General features: G+C 42.6%; 1 protein-coding gene and 1 long non-coding RNA gene across 3 annotated transcripts in view; both read left to right on the forward strand.

Annotated features, from left to right (window-relative positions):
- Positions 1 to 2,056, forward strand: part of DEPDC1B (DEP domain containing 1B) — a 67,994-nt gene extending 65,938 nt beyond the window's left edge. For both annotated transcript variants that reach the window (XM_019495896.2, XM_014594136.3), the window contains one exon: positions 455 to 2,056. In XM_019495896.2, the coding sequence (XP_019351441.1) occupies positions 455 to 616 (162 nt within the window). In that variant the 3' untranslated portion in view covers positions 617 to 2,056. The remainder of the gene's footprint in view (positions 1 to 454) is intronic.
- Positions 2,057 to 7,833: 5,777 nt separating this feature from the next.
- The window catches only part of LOC132249617 (uncharacterized), a 45,339-nt gene continuing 30,236 nt past the window's right edge, over positions 7,834 to 22,936 (forward strand). Inside the window, exon 1 of the long non-coding RNA XR_009461127.1 lies at positions 7,834 to 8,091. This is a non-coding gene — a long non-coding RNA (uncharacterized LOC132249617). The remainder of the gene's footprint in view (positions 8,092 to 22,936) is intronic.

A 22,936-nucleotide genomic window follows, 5' to 3' on the forward strand; every position in this document is an offset into this window, starting at 1 on the left:
TCAACTCCCAGTTGTATTTCTAGTTCTTCAAGTGAAATATTGTTTGTTCAACTATTAGGCTGATAAAGTAATATGATTAAAAGGTAGAAATGTATTTCTGTATAGTTTTAAGATTGTAAGACTTTTGTAATAAAATGCTGCATCAAACTGTAGACTTCAATTCTCTAGAGGAAGAGAAGGTTTTGAGTCTAGACACTGTTAGAGATTTGAAATTTAACTTTAATTTCTCATTTGTTCAAAGAAGAGGTTTTCTAGTAAAAAGAAGTTTTCTTTTCCAATATGGAAAAAGAACATCACATTTTTAGATATACTGCTATAGACTCTGAGCCCCAAGAAGGCATCTTTGCCCTAGGCTATGTAACAGAGATTACATACTTTCTTTTTTTCTAATATATTTTCCAGTGGCTGAATTTAGCCTTTTGGTTGTGTTCTCTGAACTGTACTTCTTTTCTAGTTTCAGAAATCCTACCCTGAAGTATATAAAGAACGATTCCCTACTTCTGAAACTGAAGCAGTGCTATTTCCTGAAAAATCTAAACAGAAATCACAGCTGCTGATGTGGGCTTTAAAGAAACCTTTTCAACCATTTCAAAGAACTAGAAGCTTTCGGATGTAATTCATCCTTATGGTCATTAACAAACTGTATCTTGGCATATCATCATTAGGATAGATCTTGTGCAAGAAGGAACTAAAGAGCAGTTTAACTACTGGAAAAAAACTTTGCTAAGAGTGGAAAAGGTTATAAAGGTAAATGTGTGTGTGTGGCGGGGGGTGTGCTTTGTTGAGCCATCATCAGTATTGTAAATCATTTCTAATTCTTGTTACTGTTAAAGAATGAGATGGATGACCCATATCAATGGGAATGGGGGACAAAATTGGCTTGTTTGTAGTTGTTGTTTCAAACTTTTTAGATGTGTATTTTTTTACATAGTTAATGTACAGTTGATTACTGGTCACTAGTATTTTTCTTGAAAAAGATACTGTATTGTGTAAACTAGGTTATATTTGTTTGTAATTGACATGCACCAGGGGTCAAGATGCTGTATATACTTGAATGAACTTGAAACACTGGATCTGGTACTGCCTTGCTGGCTGGGTAGCATAATGCCCTTGACGTACTTTGTAATGTTGATTTCAGTTGTGTGCAAAACTTGCCCTTCATTTCTTCCCTCGTATGGCAGAGGATGGCCTGGTCTAGCCTACTAAAGTTCCATTGACCTTTGTGATGGAGGACAAGGCCCTGAAGCATTTCTCACATGATCTTCCTGAATATTGCCATGCAAAGCTGGACAGTAGTCTAAATTAGGGGTTATCATTAGGGGTGCCACAAGACCCTTTCAGGAGTGCTGCAGCATGATCGCTGCCATTGCGGCGAAGTAAAAACCCCCCTGTGTCTCATGCACAGCCACACAGGAAGGGCTCTCGCATGAATGCACATTCCTCCTGCTTATCTGATAAGCCTAAAGCAGGCAAGAGAACCTGGATGTGCTGGGCTGGCTCCCTCTGCTCCCCCAGTATCAGAGGCATGTGTGTTAGTTCTACCTACCCTACATGCCTCTACTTCCAGGAAGTGCCATGCAGGGTCAAACCAGGAAGGGCTGCTGCAAGAGTAGGCTCTCTTGCCCACTTTAGGCTTATCATATAATCCTAATGCAGGAAGAGGGCACATTTGTGCTGCAGCCCTTCCCAGTCTAGCCAGCCAGGAGGCTTGTGGAGCACTTAGCCAGCAGTGGCAGACCCTGATTTGAGGGGCACTGAGAGGCTGAGGCAGCAGAACTGGTTTTCAGCTGGGCTGCTGCCACATTCAAAATCTGTTAAAGGGAATCTAAAAAAGGTTGAGAACCACTATTCTCATTAATCAGAAAACATAAAAGGCTTTGTATTCTGTGAAAAGGGAGGTGCTTATCACAAAATTGTCAAATAATTGAGGATTTTTAATGAGGACTTACATTTGCTCTGTATAGTGAATTCTACTGTACATACAACTTGTATGTGAACTGGAAGCACTTCTGCTTTTTTCTTTTTCAGTCATTAAAGCATTAACACTTTAAGATAATTACTTAGAGGCAGTGTTTTTTATCATAGTCATCGCTTTAACAAACACCCCTTCTGAAAGAGTGGCAACATACTGTTGAATCTTCAGAGTGGACTCTGTTGAAAGATAGTGGGTGTCTGAAACAACTTCCCATTTTGAAGTTACAAGAATCTGAAGGTGGTTATGCTTCAACATTAGTTTTGCTTTGCTAACATACTAGCTTGGTACACATAGCAGCATACACATTACAAAGCTTTTGGTTTATCACATTCACAAGTATTTATCTAGCTTTGTGTTTTTGCTTAAGGGCATCTGGTTTCCACAGCTGGTTTTTCTTTTCTGTCTTCCTTCTTGTGTGTGTGTGTGTGTGTGTGAGTCTTTGTAACTATGGTACACTTTTGCTTTAGTAGTATTTTTTCCCTTGAAAATGAGCTTGGGAATTTTTAAATAATAATTATGACTAAAATGGGAAATGCTTTTGAATTGCCATTGTCTCTTGTATATATGCAGTGACTTTATTCCCATGTTCCTTTGGTTTGTTCTTCTTGGAAGGGCACAGCAGCCCCCCTGGCTCTCCAGGGACCTAGCAGACCTCCTGAGGCTAAAAAGAAAGGCCTACAAAGGATGGAGGATGGGAGTCACCTCCAAGGAGGATTATTCTGCACTGGTCCGGTCCTGTACGGAGCAGACCAGGAAAGCCAAGGCTGCAGCTGAACTCTAGCTAGCTTTGAGCATCAAGGACAATAAAAAGTCCTTTTTCAGATATGTGGGGAGCCGGAGGAAAAGCAGGGGCAACATTGGACCCCTGCTGAACCAGATGGGACAACTGACAGCTGACGCCCAGGAAAAAGCCAACCTATTAAATAGGTACTTTGCATCGGTCTTTCATCAGCCCCATGGGACTCCCATGCCCGCTACAGGGCCGGGAAGTCCGGGTGAGGGTGATCCCCTGCCCTCCATTAATGCTGACTTCGTGAAGGAACATCTTGAGCAGCTGGATACCTTCAAGTCAACTGGCCCTGACAATCTTCACCCCAGGGTACTCAAGGAGCTGGCGAACATCATAGCCCAGCCTCTAGCACGGATCTTTGAAAACTCTTGGCGCTCTGGTGTAGTGCCCGAAGACTGGAAGAAGGCCAATGTGGTGCCTATCTTCAAGAAAGGGAGGAAAGTGGATCCGGCTAACTATAGTATAGGCCCATTAGCCTGACTTCTATCCCGGGGAAGATGTTAGAAAAGTTTATTAAAGAGGCCATCCTTAATGGACTGGCCGACGCCAACATCTTAAGGTATAGCCAGCACGGGTTTGTTGCGGGTAGGTCTTGCTTGACCAATCTCATTTCCTTCTACGACCAGGTGACCTATCATCTGGACAAGGGAGAAGAGATTGATGTCATATATCTTGACTTCAAAAAAGCCTTCGATCTGGTTTCCCATGATCACCTCTTGGAGAAACTGGCCAATTGTCGCCTTGGGTCCTCTACGATCCACTGGCTGGAAAATTGGCTCCGGGGTCGGACCCAGAGGGTAGTAATTGATGGAAGTCACTCGTCGTGGTGTCCTGTGACCAGTGGTGTCCCCCAGGGCTCTGTCCTTGGACCCATACTGTTCAACATCTTCATTAATGATGTGGACACTGGAGTCAGAAGCGGACTGGCCAAGTTCGCCAATGACACCAAACTTTGGGGCAAAGCATCCACACCAGAAGACAGGCAGATGATCCAGGCTGACCTGGACAGGCTCAGCAAGTGAGCGGACGAGAATCTGACGGTGTTCAACGCCGATAAATGCAAGGTTCTCCACCTTGGGGGAAAAAAAACCCGCAGCATCCTTATAGGCTCGGCAGTGCTATGTTGGCTAGCACTATGGAAGAAAGAGACTTGGGGGTCATCATTGACCACAAGATGAACATGAGCCTGCAATGCGATGCTGCGGCTAGTAAAGCGACCAAAACACTGGCTTGCATCCATAGATGCTTCTCAAGCAAATCCCGGGACGTCATTCTCCCCTTGTACTCGGCCTTAGTGAGGCCACAGCTGGAGTACTGTGTCCTGTTTTGGGCTCCACGATTCAAAAAGGATGTGGAGAAGCTTGAGAGAGTCCAGAGAAGAGCCACGCGCATGATCAGAGGTCAGGGAAGCAGACCCTACGATGACAGGCTGAGAGCCCTGGGGCTCTTTAGCCTGGAAAAGCGCAGGCTCAGGGGTGATCTGATGGCTGCCTATAAGTTTATCGGGGTGACCACCAGTATCTGGGGGAATGTTTGTTCACCAGAGCACCCCAAGGGATGATGAGGTCGAATGGTCACAAACTACTACAAGATGGTTTCAGGCTGGACATAAGGAAGAATTTCTTTACTGTCCGAGCCCCCGAGGTCTGGAACAGCCTGCCACCAGAGGTGGTTCAAGTGCCTTCATTGAACACCTTTAAGACGAAACTGGATGCTTATCTTGCTGGGATCCTATGACCCCAGCTGACTTCCTGCCCTTTGGGCAGGGGGCTGGACTCGCTGATCTTCTGAGGTCCCTTCCAGCCCTAATGTCTATGAAATCTATGAAATACAAGGGGGTCTCAGACCCATCCATTCAGTAGGTGGGGCTGAATGATTAGCAGGAGAGAGTTGAAATTCACTGCTAGGATTTGTGAGTACCAGTTGTTTAACTTCACTGCAGGAACTGTTGCTGTTCCATGGGCCTACTTACTTCTTTTCCCTTAAGTTCTATAGATTGATCTATTTTTATTTTATTTTATTTTTTATTCCTGTTTTCTAAATGGTTAGCCTAGTAATCATGGTTGGGGCCTGGTTTAAATTGTAGGCCCAGCTTGCTAATATTATGACCTGATTGTGGTAGGAGCCACCATTTTCATGCCCAGATGGTGGTGCCCTCCCCCACACCCTCTAATTTGGCTGAGGGGGCAGGTTTAAGGCCAGGTTTAATAGCAGCAGCAGAGGCCTTGGGAGCAAGGCCTCTGATTGCTGCTGAGCAATCCAGGGGAGAGGGGAAGGGGTTGCAAACCCCCCAGAACACCTGGTACCTCAGTTTTCCTGCCTGTTTTCCCCTACCCATCCCCAAGCTATTTCTTCCCCCTGGCCCTTTTGCAACCCCTTTTCCCCACTCCCCTGGGCTGCTAGGCTTTTGCTGCTGGCTGAGCAATGCCTGCCCCAGCCTGCAGTGGCCATCTTGTTGCCACTCACTCCCAAGCCACAGCCCACCCTGGCCCTCCTGCTGCCCCTCACTTCTGGCCCACAGTATCCCATCCTGCAGACTATGCTGTTGTCCTTCACTCACAACACACAGCCCCCCCGTCCCATCGCTGCTGATGCCCCTCAGTCCCAACTTGTAGTTCCCTGGCACTGCCTGTGGCTTGCACTCACAACCCACAGTCCCGCCCCCTCTGGTGTGCAGTTGACCAATTAGCTGTGCAGTAAACATTTCACGTCTATATGTGCGCTCCTATTAGGCCAGAGTAAACTAATTTATTCTGCTTCAGGATAGCACTTGTAAATACAAATGCTATCCTGCTGTAGAGTAAAAAACGGTGTAGCAGTGCACGTGTAGGCGCTGTTCTGGCTGGCTGGGGCATAAGGGTGTTTCAGTGCAGGAACTGCCTGCTGGCTAGCCCCACACTGAAGCACCCTTGTGCCTTAGCCAGCTCCTCTGCAGCACGTTAAGCCAGGGAAAGCAGCCCCGGGCTGGCAGGCTGATTCCCCAGGCCCCCTGCCATCCATGGCTGTTCCGACTCTGTTCAACGTACTGTGCATGAAGAAACTCCGGAGCTTGTTGCTTTGGAGCTTATTGCTCTTGAGTGCATGTTCAAACAGCTTGCCCAGGAGCAATAAACTTAAGAGCAATAAGCTCCGGTGTTTATTGATGAGCATTAATTGCACACCGTAGACACATACAGCAATTCCTAAATCAGACTTCTGCTGTGTCAGGTTGATCCTAACAAAAGAGCTGAGGCTTAGATCCTGTGGGTCTGGGCATGTGTTCAAAATAAAGATTTTTTTAAATGATAATTTAAATACAATTCTCTTTTGCAAGAAGCAAGATGATGTGCGTATATAGATCTCAAGAGGATCATGAAGTACTTTATAGTTCATTAGTCACTGAGATGTAGAGACCACATCTACTAGGCATACATATCCTCTTTCATTCTTTGAGATTACAAATTTGGTTGATAAAGGTAAGCGCATAAGCTAAGTACAAAATACTTTAATGGTCATTTGTAAGGGGTTTGACTTAGTACCTGTACAGCAAAGCTAGCAGTATATACAATCAATAAAGCACAAGTGAATTGATTAAAAACTGGTTAACTGACAGATAGTAAAAAGTAGCTGTCAGTGGGAAAGTCTTATTAAATAGAAGTGTTTGATGGGAAGGCTTCAGGGACTGAAGCCTTCCCATCAAAAATAACAAAATTTGATGTTATTCACTATTTTCATCAAAGCTCTGAAAATAAGCATCACTGCTAATGGAATCTGTGGCTGATGCAATGACTAGCAGAAACGTGCTATTTTTTACCATAATGATGATAGTGCTGTTCTGTGGTGTGATTTGGACTGTTGGTAGCTTTGGCACATTTATATAAACATTTTAACACGGGCAAATGCACATTTAGGACCAAAGAATTCTGGCCACATCTATGGAATGGTGAACGGTGTCCCAGAAGATAGCAACTTTGTAAAGAATTTGTGTCTTATGGCAAACCAGCAAATCCATATGAGCTCTCAGTTGATGCAGTGGCAAAAAAGGGCTAAAGGATATATAAACTAAGAATTGCTGAATTAATAAATAGGGGAGTAACAACAAGTAAGAATAGGGAGGTGCTGTAACCTCTGCATGTGGCAGAGACACATGTACTGGAATATAGTGTACAGTTAGGATGTCCATATTTTAAAGAGGATGTTGAAAAGATGTAGATAGGGTAGAAAAGAACCTCAAAAATGAGTTGAGAATTGGAAGAGGTGCCCTATTGGAAGATATGTAAAATGCTTGATCCTTTTAGCTTATCAGAAAGAAGATTGAGAGGTGTCTTGATTACTGTATCTAAAATTTTGGGTACTGAATAGCTCTCATCTACTGGAGAAAAACACAAGAAGTGATGATTGGCAGCTGAAGCAAGGTACATTCAAATTAGAAGGAAGGTACAATTTTTAAATATTTAATGATCTATTGCAGTGATTCTTAACCAGGGTGCCATGCCAGCCTTTGAAGGGTACTGCTGGGAGAGAGGAGATAAGCTTGAGGAGGTAAGTGCAGGCTTTTTCGTTCCAGTCACTTTTTGTCACCCCAAGTCTTGGTAGTGCAGTCTCTTTCCTGCTGGCTGCTGTTCCTCCTTGTTCCTGGCCCCTCTTCAAGTAGGTAAGCACTATAATAGAGGAATTAGTTTTTGAAATGTGGTGTTGCTCAGTTCACAGAAGTTATGCAGGGGTGCCTTGATTTTGAAAAGGTAGAGAACCACTGATCTCTTGAAACAGGTAGCTGCCATTCTCTGTCTCTTGTCAGAGCAGCGCAAGACTTTTCTGGAGGAATATGGTTTAGCTAAATTATGGTCAGAAATTTTATGAATTGTGGGGTTCAATACAGGGCAAACAGTTATATTTACTGGTTTATGATGCAGAGGATGAGAAGCTAAATAAACTAGCACCCCTCTCTGGTTTAAGATCTAGGAATCGCATCTCATAATCACAACCTATGACTTAGCTAATTTACTTGACAGTGACTTAACTCTTTCAAACTATGATAGAAGTTTGTCAATCCTCTTTCTGTTCTCTAATAGAGCCTATATAGCTGGTCAGGAACCAGGAGGCCCTTGCTCATGTCTTATAAACTAAAACAAATTCCTGCAGGTTTATGCAGAGAGGCCACCAGCTAGGTTAACAAAGCACAGCTGCTTCCCTCCCCTGTTCTAATTCTGGGATAATGGCAGTCAGCTGTGCTCTTCCCAGGACCCTAATCGGGGACAGCAGGGAGGGTTTCCTATTCTGTTGCAAGTGACCACTTCTGAGGTCGAGATGGGCGGACAAGTGCTATGAAAACGTGTTCTGCTAGCTGGTATGAATTCTGCTTCTATTATGTTTTCTCTTTTGTGGTGTGCATGAAGAGGATTGGACTGGAAAGTGTGGCTTGGGGCTCTGGGAGGGTGTTGCTTATATATTTTGGATGATATGAGACTGCAATAAATAAACTCATTGTCAAAAATGGCAAACTCTCTTTAATACCAGATGGGTGAGAGCTTTGTTTTGTCTTAGTACAAAACTTTGATATTTACTTATTGCTTTGTATTTTTTCTGTAGTACACTGAGATCTGTGCCTAAAATTCTTTTTTGGGAATATTGAGCATTAGGGATATTCTTACTATGTGCCCTGAAGGTGATTTGCTTGTGGCAGGGGGATGGCTTGACCCATGGGTGCTCCAGGATCAGAATGGGAAAGAATGAAAGCCAATTATAGGCATTATGCATGTCTCATACTCCTTTGCTTTTGGTGTGCAGCTCTGGTACAGCTGGGAATATGGCCTCATGTGATTTACTGTGTAATTCCAAACCCTGCATGCAACAGTGATGCTTGGAGTAAACTTCATGAAAAGCAGTTATTTGTTCTGTATTCAACAAATATTATATTTAAATTGTGGTCAGAAAGTATGCTACTCAATAGTTCTTTCAGCTTGATCACCATGTTGCATAATCTCTTGCAAATGAACAATAAATGCTTTTGATGTTGCCATTTACACTAAATAGATGAGGGCTGGAAGGATCTTTTCCCTTCCTTTGTCTTGACAGTGTTCCAAAATAGTCTTTTTGCCTTAGTTTTAGGAATTTGGAAGTCAATAATTTATGGCCCAGTAGAGGTCAGTCTTGTGACATCATTCAAAATATGGAAATGAAAAAAATAGAAGAAACAGAACATGACAAAACTGAACTTTAAGTTATAGCATGGAGCATGAATTTCCCTTTTATCTTAGAATAATCTTTTCTAAAATTCCAGTGTTAATAGTTTGCTTATGTGAGGGGGAGAAATATTTGCCAAAACATTTCAAATACCTACATCAATGTGCCTAAATTATCTAGCTGCTAATTTGGTTAGAAGTCTGAATTCTATATATCTGGAATGGGTGATGCAGCTAATGTAAAGGTATAACCAAAGGGAACACTAACAAATCCCACTGTTAAATAGGCCTGTTTTTTTAAATACCTTTTTAGAAAAAATCAGTTGCAGCAAAATGTATTGCTGCACTTCCCCTCTGTCCATAATATTATATCAAGTTGACATGGGCTTTTAAAACTTTGGGAATAGTGGGTGGGGGGGTGTATTGGTTACAGATTCACTGTTGGAAACAGAAGCAGGCTATAAAGTGTTTGTTAACTCTTGCTACAGGAACAGCAGTTGCTGTTGGTAATATTGATGGAAATCATGGAGTTGGTTTGTTTTGCCTTTCCTCCCAGTAGCAGAGGAGAAGGTTGTACATGAATGTAAAACACTGACCATGTTTATAGAGTATTGTAGTGTCAGTGATAAAATAAACTCACAGTGCACAACTACCGGTGAGTTGCATGTCGTCACTGCAGAGTTAACTCTAGTTATTGCACAGATGATGCTCCAAACTCAAGTCCTGTCTAGACTGGCAGTTCCTTAATTTGAGGTGGCTGAACTGTTGAAGTGTATGACACAGCTGGAGTTAACCCAACTCAGCTGCTGCTATAGCTACTCTGTCTAGCTTGAGCTTTGTTTTGCAATTTTAACTCTTCAGTGACAAGACATTTATAAGTAATCCTGTTATAGATGTGTGCAGAGCAAGTGGCTTTGGTCAAGCTGCTAGAATGTGGGATTGATTGTTCCTGGCCCTGCCAATCTCTAGATATGTGACCTTGGCTAGGAAAGTTCAGTCCACTGGGGTTGGTGTGCATTTTGTTTGATTACATCAAGGGTGTCAAACTTAAGGCCTGTGGGCTGGATCTGGCCTGAAGAGCTGTTTTGTGTGTGGCCTGTTGGGCTTGTAGAGGGGCCAGAAATTCAAGGGCAGGGCTGATTGCCTAAATCTGGGGTACAGAGCCCTATTGGGAACACGTATTGGTAGGGACAAGGGTGGGGAATAATATCTATGTTAACCCCTGCCGCCTGCTTTGCCTGGATTCAACCCATGGTGGTCCAGATTTGCCTGGGGGAATGGGGAGGGGGGGAACAAAGGGGAAGAGGACAGGCAGGCAAGTTTGAGACCCACAAGACCAACATTTACCTAAGCAATTTTTTCAAATAAGCAACTGTGTGGGAAGAGAGGGAGAAACTTTCACTATTTACCCCATCAGTGAATAGACAGGCAACTGAACCTGAGACTTCAGCTAGATGCCTCTCATCTCCCAGATTACCACAATAAAGAATGCTATGCTATCCTCAGCTGCTAAGACAACTCTGCTTTTTTTTTTTTTTTATCGCTCATGGCTTGATTGGCATAATTGTAACAGAATAAGGCAGAACTAAAGCAGAATCAACTATTATAGCCTATGCCAATCCTTGGGGGTGTTTAGAACCAGTGGAGATTAAAAATCTTTAATTTAGGTGCTAAAGTATAGATGCAGGTACCTGTTTTGAGGCAAATGAACTAGAAAACTTTTGGCCCTAAGTTTTATATACAAAGTCATTAATGAGTCTCTGAGTAACAAGAACTCCTTGCAATATGAGAGAGAACCATTTTAGTTGAATAGTACTTAGAACAAAAAGCATACCCCAGATTTTCACTGATTTTTATAATATCTTTCCCATAATCATTGGTAATGAGGAAATAAAAAGAGGCTGAGAGATAATATCAGCTTTCTAGGCACTTCTAGTTTGCATGCTGTGACTTGACTTGGCACTTAATTGCTAAGAGGATAATTACTTCTGTAATGTTAGGTAAGATTTCCCCTCCCTGTCTCAGCTCTGTATGCTGGGCTGAAGGACCGAGGCAGTGTGAATAGACTCTGAAAACCTTTGGATTTTCCTGAGGAAAAATTTTTGGTCCAGAAATAAGGTAAGTATCTAAAGGCCATGTCCGAAGTCATAGTTTAGAGTGGGGTGGACCAGGATAGGATGGTGGGATAGAAATATGGCAAGGCCCATTGTTGGCACTGGATTTATGACCCAGATACCTTGTTCCAGGCAAAACCAAACCCTTAGACCGACCATGACCTCTCATTGATAATAGGCAAATTTTATTGATACACAGTGATAGGAGATGAGAATAATACAAACGATTCTATATCTACCAGTCCCAGGGTTCACAGAGTCAAGGTACGTCTGGCCAGCACACAAGCTTCATTCTGAGGTTCTCTCTTGAATATCAGATGTCAGCAGCCTGGAGGTTGGAGGCCAAGGCCCACCCTCCCCAGTTGGGTGGGTGAGACAAGCTGATGGTATGTCCTCTGCCCATAGTGGTCTCAGGTTTCCCCCTTGGGGACACTTTTTGTTGCTCTGTAATCCCTCTCTTTTGTATTCTTTTCCCCCTTCTGATGACTCTTCATTTTTGGGCATCATTTGGGCCTCCCTGTGGTCGTCATACTATCCACGTTCTGTCCTGTCAGTGTGTTCCTTTGTTTCACCTATCGCATACACACATCCTAATTTGGGCATTACCAGTTTCTCCAAATTTGGTCTATCTACCAAAACTGGGAAATCTTATGGGCCCTACAGCTGGGCACTGTGACCTGGCCAACATGGTAGAGTCCCTTTTCTCTGTTATGGAACACTGCGGTACATGTGTTCATTTCCCAGCTTGTGTGTCGTCTTGCTACTTGCCTGCATCAAATGCAGTGTGCCTTGAAGGAAACTGTCACAAACAGGCTTTTAGAAATTAATTGCTGTTGCCCTAGACTATTGTTCTGATACAATATCTACTTTGCCTACAAACCCAATTCCCAAAAGCAAACCTAAATACCACTTTCTAGCCATCGCCCGTGACTCTTTGTTCTGGAAATTCTGGACAGCACTTCTGCCTTCCCAGACTAATACGGAGGGTGCTTTGGACTCTGTATCAACACAGAACTGAGAGGGCAAGTCACTTCAGTGGCCACCTTTTCTGTGTCTGTGAGTTCTATGCCTCTTAGGGAAGTCTACAGTGCTACGGCTAGGAGCCCCTTCACAAAGCCTACCTTGCCCACTTGCTCCTACTGTGCAAATGCCAGCTCTCACAAATGAGACAATATAGATGCCAGAGTGGCCCTGAGTAGATGCCCAGTGATTTTCTTAGGCTCTCTCTCACTTTTTGGCTTGTTGGTGCAGTCTCATGGCCATTTTAAAGCAGCTGCCCTGGGAATTGGCAGATGCAAAGTGGATGGGGGGTGCTTTGCAGTGGCCAAGTAAATGTCAACTTGTCTTTTTCACAAGTAATTTCTCAGCATGATGTGTTTGTTCTCTGAATTTGAGAAGCTGAACACTGTGATTTTGTGGTTAGATATTATAAATATCCAGAAATGGCCCTGTAGTAATCCAAGAAGTAGCTAGTGCAATTTTCCAAAACAAGAATATTCTAGATTTTTGGCAAGCTCATATGCACTTGGAGGGACACAAGGATATTAGTGAGAACTAAGGATGAACAAGATGAACACTTCTTTAAACTAAATCCAGATCACATTTCTCACTAGGTTACATGAACTGTAAGGGCAACAGTTGAGTGTGTGTTAAGTATTTGGCAAGTTCTTCTGATGTAAGTGTTACTAGTCCAAGGGGACTTGTGTGAAAGGTAAGATTATGTAGTTCTTATCATGAGCTCGTCTTTCTTCAAAAGAGTTCTCATGAAATGTAAGATACAGCAACCTTGTACTTCTTCAAAGCAATGGCACTTCAGGTGTCATTTACACGAGAGGAAGATTGGGAGATTGTCATGAAACAAAGCTCCTTAACCAGGACATACAACTTGTTATGATGTACAAAAGCCTATAATTTAAGGCTGTTCCTAAATTTTGGTTTTTGAGGCTGTAGTCACTGTTCCCTGGACTGCATTGGGGCCCTGATCCTGAATGAAAAGCTTGATGATAAGAATGCATGATGTTGCATGAGTGTTTCTGAGGTTGACAGTGACCTGTCGACCCAATGTTTAGGAATCCTAGCTCTAAAGTTTCCAGGGTAACAGATGTCCCTTTTGGCCTGTTTCATAAAAATGTTTATAAACAAGTCAGCAAAAGTTAAAGATAGCTTGAATTAATTCAAATAGGCCTACTGATCCCCCTCCAAGAATGATGTTAAACTCATGCCTAGTGAACTTGAAAAAGAAAAAAATAAACAAACTCCCAAAACTTTAACTGGTGAATGTGGCTTGTTGTTTTTTTTTCCCTTTAAAAAAACCAAAAAAACCCTGTGTGGGACCAGAAATCAGTCAACCCAAGATGGTGGATTGAAATTAGGCTTAACTAGTGAAGAAAATAATGACAGCATGGGCTATTTAATCCACCACTCTTTTTGGTGTCCTTAATTTGGTAAGCTGCTTAGAAGCAATATAATTTGATGCAGAATCCAGGAGAGCAGGTGGGTTGAAGAGTGAACTTTACTGCCATGATAGGACCCTGGGATCCACCTCAGTGTCATTGAGCTTTTGTTGTCCAGACATTTTTCAGGATCAACACCAGACTGGGCCAGAGAGCAGGAACTTAGACATCACCATCTCCTCTGGTTTTGGCCAAATTCCAAATTTTATATGGAACGTGCAACTTTCATTCCTGCTGTAAAGCCTTCCCTTGTGAATCCTTATACTTTCTCATTTCTTTTCTTTTCTTCCCTTTCCTCCTCTTGTTTAATCAGAGTCTAGCTAATTTGGCCAAGAGTGCTTGTTTTGCAGCACTGCTGCAAGTCCATGCCTAAAAAGGTAGCTAAAAGCAGTGCTCTAACAGCTTGACGCTTGTACAAATTTGACAGATCTCAGAGTGGTTGATAAGACCATGTGCTGTGTGTGTCTTTTTCTAGCAGTGAGGTTGCAAAGTAAGAGTCAGTCCCCAAAATAGAAGCTACATCTTCTGTTTTTCCTTTTCTTTTTCTCTTCCTTTTTTGTGCATTTATCTTCAAAGGAGCAAGATCACATTCCAGTAACAGTTGCTCCAATCCTATTAACTTACTGTTTTCTCCAGAAAGGGCTGTTACACGAATACCCTTTAAAAGATTCAGATGGGGGAAATGGGGTTTCCCATAAAAACTTTCCTGGTTGAAGGAAGGAAAGGAAGACAATAAAGGAAATGAGCTTATTGTTAAAATGGAAAACTTATTTCAAATGCTTTAATTACTTGCATCTTTTAAAAGGTTTAGAAGATATTGGTACTGGTTTTCATAGGACTAAACAGGCTGAGGTCTATGCACTTGATGCCCCAAACCGTTTTCCACCAAGTATTGTTATACAGTGACAGGGTTGTTCTCTGTGCTCATTTTTTCCACTGAAAATTAAAGAAGCTGCACTGAATGAGGCAGGGGCCCTGTAGACAAATACGTGTTATCCTGTAAGTAAACTGTGTCATAACACAAAGGGTTTACGGTTGAACAGATTTAAGGTAGAACAGATAACCTTTGTTCTGCCTTTCCCAAACTTTGGTGCGACTGGGATGGGAGCCAAAGGTAAAAACAATGGAAATAGGTGAGTTGTGAGAGGAAGTTTGAAAGTGAGCATGACTATGTGGTCAGAACGGCAGAAGAGATATTCCAAGCAGTTTGGATTTCTTTGTTGATAAAGCTTCCTCTCCATACCCAGATCAGCCCCTGAACTCACTTGCTTAGTTTCTCAGTATGAAAAAAGAAATATTAATGTTTTACATACTTTAGAAAAGTCTTCCAGGAGAAGTTATGCAAACCTGTATGCAAAGGATGAAGCAGCCCATTCCAGAGCCCAATTGGCAGATGCTTCTTTATATATGAACAGCTACAGACTTCTCAAAATCAAAACATGAATTTATCTGGCTAGCTAGAAACTGCAGGGTGGGATGGTGGTGACTTCTTTGCATAGCTGTAGAATAACACTTAATTCATAACAGACCCAAAACATCTGCTAATATAGGAGAGGGAGTCTGCTGGAATGGACAAAAAGGATTAAATCTCTTATCTTACAAGTTGAGCTGTAAAATCCATGTGGGTCCTTGCAAACTTCAATTATTGAAAATACTTAGCTGTGACTGTGAAAGCTTTAGTTTAAGAAAATCTTCAAACCACATATGCAAGAAACTAATTCCAATTACCTTGACATTAGACTCTGAATAGGATGGTATAGGATTTTTCAAAACTACTAAGACTCATCCATGTTTGTAATGACTTTTTCCCCCTGCAAAAGAAAGCTAATAGATGTGTGAAAACCTTGCAATTTCCCAGAGAGAAGAGTGATTAATAGCTGAGTTTCACTAATCCAAAATGCTCTCTTTGCTCATTCAGATTACAAACAGAGTTTCCTTGTGTACACTAGAAAAGGCTCAAATTTCTTTGTTTTCAATGCTAGGCAGTTTTATTTGGGCTGTTGCAATGCTGGTTTTGTACCTATTGCCTTCAATATTGTTTTATTGAAAAGCTCCTTTTTAATCCCTAACTTCTTTTCAAAGCTTTTTTTTTGTAGGGTATTTGGTTATTTTTTATTTCATCCAACTTGAGACATATTTGATAAGACTGAAACTTCCCATGAAACAAAAGCTCCTCCCTGTAAAGTGGCTGATACTTGGCATGGGGCGGGGCAAGGACTTGCAGTGAAGGGAAGATCTTCTGGTGGAAAAGTTTCAACATTTCTTCATATTCTTCGCTATGTCTGTAGCAGTTTTCAGTATTCTTGGTAACGAGGAAAATTGCTGCCCTACATACAAGAAGTTAGAATTAAGAGAGGCAGTGATGATTGCTGTTGGGATTCATTGCTCTTTGGGATTTGAGCATAGCACTGCATATTTGTGCTCATGACCTTGAACTTTATAGTATGTGACTCTCTCCCAGGGTATGTCAGCACAGGCAGATTAAGACAGGATTGTAGCAATCCCATACCATCTTGAATTTAGGTAATTTAGCTAAAAACAGTTGTGAAAATGTGGCCGTATGAATTTCAGGGTAGATTGGGGATCAGAGTCCACACTTAAGAAGCTTGGTGGGTTTATATCACTCGCTTTACTCATTACTAGTGCCAGTTAACATTAAGATAATACATGTTAACTGTTAACTAGTGGACTCCAAGATGAACATGTCATCAGTGAGACGAAATCATCAGCAAAGCTAACTGCACTTTATCATGCATCAGCAGATACATGATGAATAGAACCAAGGAGGTGTTACTTCCCCTCTATGCAGCATTGGTCAGACAGCAGTTGGAGTACTGCGTCCAGTTTTGAGTGCTGTACTTTAAGAAGGATGTGGATAACCTTGAGAGGGTCCAGAGGAGGGCCACTCATATGGTTAAGGGTTTACAGGCCAAGCCCTATGAGGAGAGACTAATGGACCCGAACCTATTCAGCCTCCACAAGAGAAGGCTGAGAGGTGATCTTGTGACTGTCTACAAATTAATTAGGGGGATGCAGCAAGGGATCGGAGATGCTCTGTTCACCAGGGCGCCTCGTAGGCTAACAAGGAGCAATGTTCACAAACTGACAGAGAGCAGATTTAGGCTAGATATCGGGGAAAAACTTCATGGTAAGGGTGGCCAAAATTTGGAATGAACTTCCAAGGGAGGTGATGCTCTCCCCTGCTTTGGGGCTTTTTAAGAGAAGGCTGGATAGGCATCTGGCTGGAGTCATCTGACTCTTTCCTGCCTAAGCAGGGGGGTCAGACTCGAACTGTTGAGGTCCCTTCTGACCCTAGCATCTATGTATACCTAGGTGCCATACAAAGCTAGCATCATTTAGCTCTGTACATGTTCCCTATTTATGGATATATGGAAGATAAGGGCTGAGTTCTGGAAGATCTCATCAATTTAATTCTTCAGTTAAATATTGACTTAGACAGAGGTTAAAACAGTATCACCAGTGAATATAATTTAGATGCATCTAGCTGCAATGCTTGGTCAAACCCATGCAGAAGAGCTTGCAAAATTGTGGTCTAAATGTATGTAGGGATTTTTTTCTGCTTTATGTTGTATAAGTGAACTCTAAGGAACAAGGAATACCAATTACTAATTCCTTTCAATTGGGAAACCTTGAGTTATACTAAGCAAAACCATGAGAGAGCTCCTGAGAGAGAAGCTGGTGATAAGCCCCCACCTCTGCAATTTAAAAAGAAATGTCATATTCCATGGTTTCTTCTACTTGTGTGTGTGCGTGCATATGTGAGATTTGAAATGAAAGAAATCCCTAGGTAAACAGATAGTTGAAATAATGAAGGGACAATGACTTGAAATGGGAATTAGGATTGATTTAGGAGGCTGGAGGAAGTGGTATTCAGGCAATAAATAACCAAAGGCAAAAATTAATAAAAGCAATACACCCAAAAAACTGTTGGCTAAACAATAAGAAATGCTTAAAATCTTTAAGAGGTTGCCAGGAAGTCAGGGAGGCCGCAGAATTGTTAAGAAGGCCTGAAAAAGCTATTGAAGGGTGAGTCTGATACTCTGAAGACTGCATGCATTCTCTGGCTTATTATTCATGAGAAAAACTGAAGGTCAAACTTAAGACTGGGATAAATTATCTTGGGAAGAGAATGAAATGATAAAATAGCTCTATCATCCCTGCAGGGCAAGGAAATTAAACCAATGAGAAAAAATGACTATACACAGTATCTCACAAATTACAGTTTAAAATGTAATTGTATACTCTGTGGCCTGAAGCCTAAAAGAATAGGGAGCTTCCCATTGACCTCTGATGTACAGGGAAAATTGCACTCTGAGCTATTCAGGAACTTTTTAGGTAGAGTCTCTGTAGGGAAGAAATTTCTTTACTGTTATCTGTTAGCGTTGGGACATAACTGGATTAGGCTTCTTTTGCATTTTGGTTAATGGTTGGCTTGTAGCATTTTGGTCACACTTTAGTTGAGATTGTGAATCCCCATACTCTCTTGTCCCTGTCACGTGATGAAAGGCAAGAAAACTATAGAATGTGTTTTTGAGGTGATGGATTACCCTGACAATATGGCAACATGGCCTGGTTGGGTAAAACTGCCTGAACAAGCAAAATATGGCAGCAAGAGGTGTCCTCACTTTTTGCTGGGGAGGGTCTTATTAGTACTGAGGAATCTGTTAAAGGCCCCATCTGGATAGGAACTGTTGATGCAGACTTGGCATATTTTGTAGGCTAGTGCTTCTCAATAAGGGTACCATGACACCCTGGGCTGTTCTGAGATAATTTTAAGGGCGTCGCACAATACTGAGTGTGCAAATGCCTACATGTGGTTCAAAAGATAAACCCAGAGATTTCCAATGAGAATCCTCAGTATCAAATCATTATGATCTGTTGTGGTCTTTCTCAGGTTTTTGTTTTTGTTTTTTTTTTCAACCAACCAATTGCTTGATTATTTTTCCATATTTAAAAAATGAGAGAAAGCTAAGAGCTGGCATTTTCCAAAGGGTGCCTTGAGTTTAAAAAGGCTAAGAACCACGGGTATAGGCTGTGGTTTGTTGCAGGTAATGGACAGACCTGAACTGTTAGCTGAGGTGGATTGGACTAAAGACTGGCTGCAGGACTAGAGTCTCCTTACTCGGCACTATAGCTGCAGTCTCTGCTTGGGTTACATGGTAGATCCCCTAGAGCACCCTCTATAGCACTTCTTCTTGAGCCAGACGGACTGCTTAAGTTTCAGATGCCTTTAACCCTGGGCAACAACCTGTGAATGTGGTGCAAAAAGGGAGGGACGTGGCTGATTAGTTATTCACAACTGTGAAAGGAAGATTGAAGCAAGGGTATTACTTCTGTGTCTTGAGAGAGAGGAAGTAAGGATACTCTTGACTTCGCTGCTGCTTCTTTTTTCAGGTTTATAACTCCTTCTTTCACAATAAAGTTCTCTTCTCTCCCTTGACCTCTGAACTCAAGGTTTGCAAGCAGGGAAAATTATCCATCTAGAGCAGGGGTGGGCCAGATGCGGCCCGCAAGGCCATTCTATCTGGCCCGCGGGGCCCCTGAACAATTTAGAAAATTAATATTAATCTGCCCTGGGCTGCCTGTCATGCAGCCCTCAATGGCTTGCTGAAACTCAATAAGCAGCCTTCTGCCCAAAATAATTGCCTGCCCCTGATCTAGAGCATTCAGATGACATGGTTTAGTTTTCCTGGGTTTCTGGATAGGGGTAAGAGCTAGTTATTGAACTTTTCAGAAGGAATTCCTATACAGTTGAAACCAGCTCTCTTTGCTGCCAGCACCTGATAGATGGTTTACATAGTACTATGTTAGTGGTTTCCCAGATTGTGGATCCACATACTCTGTTTGAATCCAGAGTTGGAAATGGTCCTTCAGAAGTTGGATCTGAGGTTCTTGGGGGCTGTCTTCTCCACAGAGAAAATGCTGGACTCCTCTAAAGGGAAGGCAAAAGCCAAGTCTATTTGTTGTCAATTTTGGAGGTGGTGGCTCTGGCTCTTGGATACACCCAATAATAAAAGCAGAAAAAGTTACTTAGCTCTAGGGAATCAATCCTAGCCTTACAAGGCAAATCCACTCCACTCTTGGAAAAAATCCTTAATTACTACCCACAAAAACTCTGTGATACGGCAAACCAAGCCAAAACAAAACAAAACTGTTGCACTGCATTAGGAAAAATGCTAGTATAATAGTCTGGTAGGAGCTTGCAGAGCAAATCTTTGTATGACATTTTAGAATTACAGCATTCATAGATTAATATCTAAATTTGATAACCAACTGCTTCAGGGGGTAGCTGCATGGATTGATTTTTTTTAATTTTATTTTTTTTAATTTTAAGATTGCCATTAAATGATCTAATTGGGCAGTCATTTACAATGTGTAGCACCATCTGAAAAATTGCACCACAATCGCAACCCAGACTCTGATTCTCCATTTATGGAGCAGGTGCCCACATTTTCCATTACGTGTCAAAAAGGATGAAATCTTTCTTGGTAGGTCAAATCTTGGCTGGAGGATTGTAGGGTTGCAGACTATGTATTTTTGTAGCAGGCTGGTATTTGCCCAGGCTTCCCTCCATTGTTCTTCAGTGCTCTTGTTATCATCATAGAGCTTCTTGGCATATTTCCAGAAGGGTTTTCTAGATTTGAGCCTATTTGGTGTTGGCATAGTGATGTCCTTATTGATTGGGAGGTTTGGGTTACTGGTGGCCTTATGGTATTCCTTTACACATGCGGCATCATGGCAGAGCTGTGAGGGACCAATGCTTGCTAGGACTGGAAGCCATGGCAATGGTGTACTTTTTAGTGTTTCTGGTATAATCTGCATAGCTGCATTTAACTGTGTATCAACAATCTTTATGTGCATGCTTTTGTTCCAGACTGGGGAGCAATATTCTGCTGCAGAGAAAACAAGTACTGAAGTGGCTGTTCAAAGTGTGGTTGCATTTGCTCCCCATGTTGCTCCAGTCAGTTTATACACAAGGTTAATTTGTGCTATCATTTTTTTAGCAACTTTCCGTAGGTAATCATGAAAGGCAATGCTCCAGTCGAGAGTTTCGCTGAGGTAGTTTGGGAACTTCTCATGTGTAACCTCTTCTCCACAGACGGTGATGGCGAGTTTTAGGTTGGTGGGTGCATTGCCTAGATAAAATGATGTAATGACAGTTTTCCTCTGATTTGGGCAGAGCCTCCAATACGTGAAATATTCTTCAAGTAACTTGAGGTCTTTGCAAAGATCTGTCTGGGCTTCAGCCTGGGTCTCTCTTTAAGTAGCAAGTGCCAGGTCATCAGCATAGCTGAATTTCCAGGTGGTGGTGACAGGAAGATCACTTATGTATACATTAAAACGTACTGGTACAAGTACTGATCCTTGTGGAAAACCATTCTTTAGTAGATGGGTTCTGCTGACAGTGTTCCCTAGATGTACACAATGTTGCTGGTTATACAGGAGCACTGACAAGAGGTGGAGGGTCTGTTGGCACCTGATGACCCTTGACGCCTTCAGCAGGAGGTCAGCTTGCTAAACAGTATCATAGGCAGCTAATAGATCGATGAAAGCAGCTCCTATGATCTCTTTGCGCTAGTATCTGGCTTCAATATACATAGTGAATCCAAGGCAAAAGCCAAGCCTGTTCAACTGGTATAACCTTCTCAAAGATGGAAGACATGCAAGCCAGTAGCATTTTTTTCTAGAAGTTTATATGTTGTACAAAGCAGAGTTTTTTGGGTCTGTGGTTGATTTTTCTGGGTTTTGAAATAGCAACGATCTTCTCTTGTTGCCATATCTTGGGAATTTTGTTTGTGGCCATTGTCAGAGAAGAGTCTGGCCAACCAATGGCATCCTTTTTGGCCAAGATGGTCTTATTTGTTGATGATGAGTGCCGCTTCTAAGTGTCTCAGGATGCTCTGAGCTTTACAGCTTGAGTGTGGGAAGTCTAATGACTCCATTGCTTTGGTCATTCTTTGTCTTCTGGATTCATTTAGCAAAGTCGAGAGCTTTGTCACACTCCAGGTTTCCTGAGGTCGAGAATTCCTGGAACAGAGATTTGCTTTGTTCACTGCAACACGGAGTGTAATCCACCTGATAGCCTCTGGGGATGTATGATCAGCAGGGAACTGGGTTTTCTGTTTCCCACAGAAAACAGAGAAAACCACGGATTTCCCATTTTTATCAGAGAAAAAACAGATGTTACCTTTTAGCAGAGAAACCCACGGATTTCCTGCTTTTGCAAAGAGCTCTGCAGGCTGGCAGAGTTCCAGCCTGCAAGAGCTAATTGCAAAAAGGATGGGGAAACCCCCAGCCCTGTCTGGAGGGGAAAGGAGAAGGGTTGGCTCAGGCTCACTGTTCTTTCTGGAGCCTGTGAGGAAAGTGGGGCTTGAGAGTTGTGGGGCAGGGATGGAGGGGAAGCTGGCTGGGGGAATGGGGAGGTGTTGGGGGAAGACATGGAGTGCCCACCTGTGTGGACCCAGAGCAGTGTGTTGTCGGCCCTGCAGGGAAGCCGCATATGGAGGCACAGAGGCCCCTTGGGCCAATGGAGCCGCTCCAGGTCCATGTGCCACTGGCCAGGCAAACACTCCATGTGGAGCTTTCCCCAAAACCTCCCCCTCCCTCAGCCAGCTTCCCACAGGAGTTTTTCTGGCAGACACAGACAAATGCACACAAGCACTGACACACAACTCAGCAGGTAAGTGTGTGTGGGGGGGAAGGGGTAGGGTGGGGGAAAGGGAAGGGACTGGGGGGAGCCAGATGGAGACATACTCCCTCCCCTGATTCAGGTTTTCTGTCATTGCCTACTCAACGACCTGTTCTCCACAGTTTTTGTCAGCTGTGTAGCCCCAAGCCATGTGATGACTGTTAAAATTGCTGGCAAAAACTGCTGGATGGTTAATGGTAGGCAGTGTGCCTGGAATCCATGTGGCATTGGGAGATTTATATATATTTATCATGAATCCATCCTGAATTTTAATGGTGATAGCTATAGGTGTATTGTTTTCCAGATTTGTTTTGGTGACATCTTTAAGACTGGATTTCACATACTTTGCTAGTCTGTGTTTGCCATGGTGGTGGCTTGAGTGGCAGAAATCCTGGGATCTTCATTTTTGAGGCTCTTTCATTTTATACGGGTTTCTTGAAGCAGTAGCACATTAATCTTATGGAGTTTGAGGAGTCACCCCAAGAAATCACATTTGGGCCTTGCTAGGCTCTCCCCATTTAAGTGGCACAAATGTAGTTATGGTCCCACGTTCCGAGAAGTTTGGCCCTGAAAAAGGTCTTTGGCATTGTAATCCTGATTGGGAGGCCTTTTACAGGTGTTCGATCGCCAAGTTGATGACATTAGTTGTGCTTTAGCACATAACAGGGAAGACTCCACTGAGCAAATAATTCACAACAATTTTTTCAACAAGTGCAATCAATGCCCCAATAAG

Source organism: Alligator mississippiensis, chromosome 3 (genome assembly GCF_030867095.1).
Source record: "Alligator mississippiensis isolate rAllMis1 chromosome 3, rAllMis1, whole genome shotgun sequence".
In the NCBI taxonomy this organism is placed as follows: Eukaryota; Metazoa; Chordata; order Crocodylia; family Alligatoridae; genus Alligator; species Alligator mississippiensis.